Source organism: Sorex fumeus, unplaced genomic scaffold (genome assembly GCF_029834395.1).
Source record: "Sorex fumeus unplaced genomic scaffold, SorFum_2.1 ptg000044l, whole genome shotgun sequence".
Classification (NCBI taxonomy): domain Eukaryota; kingdom Metazoa; phylum Chordata; class Mammalia; order Eulipotyphla; family Soricidae; genus Sorex; species Sorex fumeus.
In genome coordinates, this window is record NW_026606101.1 from 66,934,680 (window position 1) to 66,940,679 (window position 6,000).

General features: G+C 53.7%; 1 protein-coding gene across 1 annotated transcript in view; it reads left to right on the plus strand.

Annotated features, from left to right (window-relative positions):
* The window catches only part of IL20RB (interleukin 20 receptor subunit beta), a 29,017-nt gene extending 23,418 nt beyond the window's left edge, over positions 1 to 5,599 (plus strand). The window contains exons 7-9 of the mRNA XM_056122047.1: positions 190 to 340; positions 3,322 to 3,464; positions 5,414 to 5,599. Coding sequence (XP_055978022.1) covers positions 190 to 340; positions 3,322 to 3,464; positions 5,414 to 5,599 — 480 coding nt within the window. The remainder of the gene's footprint in view (positions 1 to 189; positions 341 to 3,321; positions 3,465 to 5,413) is intronic.
* The last annotated feature ends 401 nt before the right edge of the window (positions 5,600 to 6,000 follow it).

Below are 6,000 nucleotides of genomic sequence, written 5' to 3' on the forward strand. Positions count from 1 at the left end.
CTTTATCTCATGCTCTGCCCCAGAGCCTACAGCAGTGCCCGATACAGAGCAGTTACTTCCTAATGGACACGACTGGGTGAATGAATGAGGGGGAGCATTCGCGTGTGTTCTGGAAAGGATACCCGGCACGTTCCTCCTCAGTACTCCTGGCCCTCCCTGCCTTCCTCATTATGACTGGTTTCCCTGCAGGAACAGGTCAGAGTGGTGCGGAGGGGGGGCATCCCGGTGCACCTGGACATCATGGAGCCAGGCATTGCCTACTGCGCAAAGGCCCAGACAGTCGTGAAGGCCATCGGGAGGCACAGCGCCTTCAGCCAGGCACAGTGTGTCATGGTGCCAGGTAAGGCTGTCCCTGGGGTTGTCTCCTTCTAGGTACTTGCCAGTGTCTGGTCTTCTTTGGTCCTGCATCTCCCCTTGGTGACACTGACCTTCCTGCCCAGGTTGTGTGGGGTCTGTGGGGGAAAGCGGGCTTCACTTGAGTCCCCTCTGGGTGAGAGTGCCCCTGGGCTGGGCTGGTCTGGGTGGGGGCCACACACATCCCACCCCTCTCTCAACATCCTAGGCCTGAGGCCAGAGATTGCAACTTCCTGCAAATCAGAGCGGGGGTCTGGGGAGACACCATTGTGAATTTCTTGGGGTTCTCAGCTGGAAGGACTGCTGTCCCCCGGCCCCCATATTTTATCATCATAACCAAAGCTTTAACCTGTGTATAGATCACTTTGCTGGTCTAGTGGAAAGATGAATTCCTAGACGTGGAGTTGCTTGGTCAAAGGCAGACGCAGGGATTGTGACCTCCGCTCTGTCATTGTCCCCACACTGAGCTGCTCTGTTCTCTCCTCGTTGAAACTGTGTAGGCCACACAGAGACTCATTACCCAGAGACCTGCTGCCTGGTTCTCCCAAACATCTGTGACATTTTCCACATAGCTTCTCTATTTGTTTTTGCTTGGGGGCCACACCCAGTGGTGCTCAGGGGTTACACCTGGATCTGACCATATGGGATGCTAGACATGAACCTGTGTCTGCCGCACATAAGGCTAGTGCCGACCTGCTGTACTATCGCTCTGGCCTTCTGTATAGCTTTTCTCATTTTACACTAATTTTATTTATTTATTTATTTTTGCTTTTTGGGTCACACCCAGCGTTGCACAGGGGTTACTCCTGGCTCATGCACTCAGGAATTACTCCTGGCTGTGCTTGGGGGACATATGGGGTGCTGGGAATTGAACACGAGTTGGTCACGTGCAAGGCAAACACCCTACCCGCTGTGCTATCATTCTAGCCCCTTATTCATTTTTTAAGACCTGTACTGCTCAGGGGGCTACTCCTGCTTCAGTGCTGGGTTAGGGGAAGGGAGTTTCTCCCAGGGGAGCTCGGGGACCCACAGGGTGTCAGGGAGCTGACTGAGGTTTACCTCCTGCAATGCAAAGCAGGCGCTACAAGTCCTCGGTGTTATCTCCCCAGTTTGAAAATTGAAGATTTGGGCTTTTACAAGTGTGAAGCTTGTTGAAAGGTTGAACCAAGACAGAAGTATATGAAGTAAAAGGCAGGTGATCTGCGTCTCCTCTTAGCATTGGGAGGGTTCCTTCCACGAGTTGGGCACTGTCCTTCCCGCCAGGCATGACAGCAGTGTCCACAGGCCCTAGCAGTACATTGCGAGTCTTTTTACCTGTCCCTTCCTCTAAGGAAGCTTCCTCATTTTTAAAGCTAGTTTGTGAATATCCCCAAACACATGGAACTGTTGAATAGGCATGTGGCACAAGGTTGATCTTGAGCTGTCCCACTGATGTCCCCCTCAGACCATCCTCTACTGGGATAATCAGATCTCTTGGCTTTGGGAGATGGTGTCATGGGCTGATCTGTTCATGCATTCAGTGACTTTTAATGGGGCTCTGGCCATTTGCCCCATGTAGGCTTTGTCACTTGTCACTAAGCTATAGCAGGAGACTCGTGGTGTTTCCCCTCTAGTTGGGTGCACCCACGTGGAGAACTGGGATAGTCTCCCTTTGTGGTATGTGCCGAGAGCACATGGGGTGGTGGGAGGCGCTGGCAGGTCCCTTTGGACGAAACAGGACGGGGTCGTGAGGCTCTTGCTCCAGTCGGGTGGCCGAGAACTGCTTTCTGCAGGCACTTGTCTCCTTCATTGATGTTACTTTTTTTGGACTCCATTAAGAGGAGAAGATGAGAGGGGCTGGAGCAATAGCACAGTGAGTAGGGTGTTTGCCTTGCATGAGGCCGACCTGGGTTCGATTCTCAACATCCCATATGGGCCCCCGAGCACCGCTAGGAGTAATTCCTGAGTGCAGAGCCAGGACTAACCTCTGAGCATCGCCGGGTGTGACCCAAGAAGAAAAAAAAAAAGAGAGATGAGAGCATAAACATTTACTATAGTTCTTGTTTGTGATGTGTTCTGCCAAAATATTTTTCCAAACCATCGAAGCAAAGTACAGTGGCCGCGGTCACATAAGTGCGTTCACCACGTACTTCTCTGTAGACCCACTGGCCCTGCCAACTTGGCAGAGGGGCCAAGTGAGATTGAGTTGCTGGAGGTGACCGAGAACAGCTGCCTGCCTGCCCCTCCCTCCCTGCTGCCTCCCCCCCCCCCCCCCCGCCCCTCGGTACACATGCTAGTGGGACCTAGGGTCCTTAGTCACTTGTCCTTAGTGGGTCCTGACACTGAGGTTCTGTGACTGTTTTCTGAACTCACTGTTTCCCTCATAAGACGGATGCATGCCAAGAGAAAACTGCGCAACTCACTTTGTTTTCAGTTACCGCCCAGCCCTTCTGAAAGCTGCTCCTCCCCCTCATCCTGCCCAGGGCCTGGTGCTCTGCCTTCCTTCTGGCAGCCAGCAGGGACGTGATAACACAGCCAGTGTCTTAACAGATGAGGCCCCTCCCTTTCCCTTCCCTAGAACAAGATTGTAATCTTCCCCTGGGGCTTTCTGGAAACCTTCCTTTGGAGTCTAGAAAAGTACTTTTACCCACTGATTTTCATATACTTTACATTTATTTTGCTTTTTGGGTCACACCTGGTGTTGCACAGAGGTTACTCCTGGCTCATGCACTCAGGAATTACTCCTGGTGGTGCTCAGGGGACCATTGGGGATGCTGGAAATTGAACCCAGGTTGACCGCGTGCGAGGCAAATGCTCTGCCCGCTATGCTATTGCTCAAGCCCTACGATTTTCATATACTTTAAACCTCGGGATGTTGGCATGTGGCATCAAGGTTAATGAGCCAACTCTAGAATGTGTGTGTGGGCTCTGGGAGCAGAGACTTCCTCTTCCTGTGGTCTCTGAGTCCCCTCCTGTCTTCCTTCCCAGGAGAGGCCATCCCTCTGGTTCTGGCCCTGTTTGCGTTTATTGGCTTCATCCTGATCCTCGTGGCAGTGCCGTTGTCCGTGTGGGAAGTGTGCCGCTTGCTCCGATACTGCTGCTGTCCCTCTGTGGTGCTCCCTGACACCTTGGTAAGAGGCGTTCCCTTCAGCAGGCTCTGACGGAGGGCCCAGAAGGAGCCTGGGCCTCAACTGGGCACGGACACACGTTTCATACATGCACAAGCATTTTCACCAAGGCGGGCACAAGGGCACTTCTAGGAACTCACTTCTAATCAGGGAATGGGGGAGTCCCCCTTTCTGGGGGTGAGGGGTGGCCTTGCTCAGCCTCCTGTGAGAACACTGCTCGTCTCCGCTCACCCCAACTTGAAACCCTGCCCCCAGCCTGAAAGCGACATCCTAAGTCCAGGGTGCTCAGTCCTCAGGAGTCTCACCATGCTCTATCCAGATGGATAGCAGCAGCTTCACCCTCGGTCCAGCACCACACAACCGCTCCATACCACCTGCTACGCTGACGAGAACAGTACCACACAGCTGCTCTGTAACCAGGCCCCGCCCTTCTTGGGGTGAAGTGCATGGTGTGGTGGGAGGCAGGGACTGTGCCTGCTTTGGCTGGGGTGGGCAGGCAATCTGGCCCTACCCAGGGATTACCCAGGGTTAGGGGTCCCCACCTGCTTTCTCTGCTGGGGGATTACACCAGGGCTGCCCACATGAAGATGTACACCCCCCTCCCCGACCAAGGGCTGCCCTGGCCCCTCACGAATCTTAAACTGCCTATGTGACTCTCACTGTGTTTCTATTGGCTGTTGGAGTTTGAGAATTACAGTCAAGTATACTCACTACTGAGGCAGGTAACCAGGCCAGGAGAACCTGGCTGGACCAACACTGGATCCTCATTGGTACCCCAACTCAGTGAAACCCCCACTTCCTTTCTTCCTCTTTCTTTCTTTCTTTCTTTCTTTCTTTCTTTCTTTCTTTCTTCTTTCTCTCTCTTTTAGGTTTTATAAGTTAAAATTTTATTTTATTTTATTTTTTAGATTTTTATTAGTGAAACCCCATGAGGTTCAGTTGTAGATTTACAAATTTTTGTGCTTGGGTTTCATTTATACAATGATCGAATACCCATCCCTCCACCAGTGCCCATTCTCCACCACCACTGATCCCAGTATCCCTCTCATCTCTTTCCCTTCCTTCCTTCCTTCCTTCCTTCCTTCCTTCCTTCCTTCCCTTTTTGGATCACATCTGGTGATGCTCAGGGGTTACTCTGGCTCTGCACCCATATGGGTTGCCTGGGATCGAACCCAGGTCAGTCGTGTGCAAGGCAACTGCCCTCTCTGATTGCACACCTGTCCCCATCACCCCTCCCGCCCCTTTCATTGTTTTTGCCCTTGGAAGCCCAAGCAAGCCCTGCAGCCGCCTCCTTACAAACAAGAATCTGGGGCGACTGGTTCAGAGCAGCTGCTGCTTCCTGGGCACGGAGGGAGAATATGGTGTGTCTCTCTGTGCCCTGCCAGAGTGGAGTCGGGAGGGCCCCGAGAGGAGCTGGGAGGACCTAGAACTCGATGGAGGTGAGACTAGCCCAGACCTGTGTCCTGCGTCCGCCTAAGCAGGCAGCCCCCACCCCCCCCCCCCCCCTGCCCCGGTGGCGTGAGTGGAAGCAGAGGGCAGGACCTGGGCTCTGGGGATGGCTTTGGGGTCAGGCTTCGACCAGGCTTCTGCTTGGAACTGGCAGGAAGCAGCTTGGAAACTGCCACCCATGACTGAGCTCGCTGTGGTCAAGAAGGTAAGATTCTCTTCAGAGTCACAGCCTGGGCCCCGGAGAGGCAGGCCCCAGAGAGGAACCCCAGGCGGGCTGGAGACGGAGCTCAGCGCGTTGGAATGTGATTCTCACTCTGATCTTGGGGTGAGAAATTGTCTTTGGACTAACTTGAAAGTTAGGTAAATCAAATCATTGGTGTATTTTAGTGATTTCTTTTACCACCAGTTGCCCCCCATCCCCACCCCACCTTCTCCATGTCACCTCTGGGCTTGTACCACAGTTGCTGTGCATCTGATGAAAAGTAATGACAATTATTTTCCAGAAAATAACCAGTTCACCCCAGAAGTTCAGCAGCAGCTGCAGGAAGGAAGAGGTGGCGGCCTGCGCTGTGGCCACGCTGCCCTTGGAAGGAGCCCTCCGTGGCTTGGGGACGGGCCCAGCAGAAGCTGAGAACCTGGTGCCAACTTCCACGAGGGGAAAGACCGTTTCTGGCTTCCTGCAGGAGTGAAGAGCCAGCAAGGAAGCACTGCGGGTCATGACCCAGCTGCACGTCAGCGGCAGAGAGAGCCCTGCATGGGACAGGAGGTGTGGCCGCCAGGGCCGGCCGTCTGCCCTTCCAGAGCAGGAGAAGGACGCTTGGGGTGACTGAGCTCAGTTTTCTAAGGGATAAAACTGGGGGTTTAAGGATGCAACTGGCACAGCCATCTCCCTCTGCCTGTGACTGCATTTCCATATACTTGTGCAGACCTGCTGCTCTCTGAGATGGGTTCCACTCTCCAGGAGCCATGGATACATGTGTGACAAGAGTGAGCAAAGGCGTTTGGGCGGGCAGACCAGGGCAAGAATGAGCAAAGGCGTTGCATCAGGCTGGGCAGACCCGACTTTTCTCCGGGAGACCTGGACGACGGA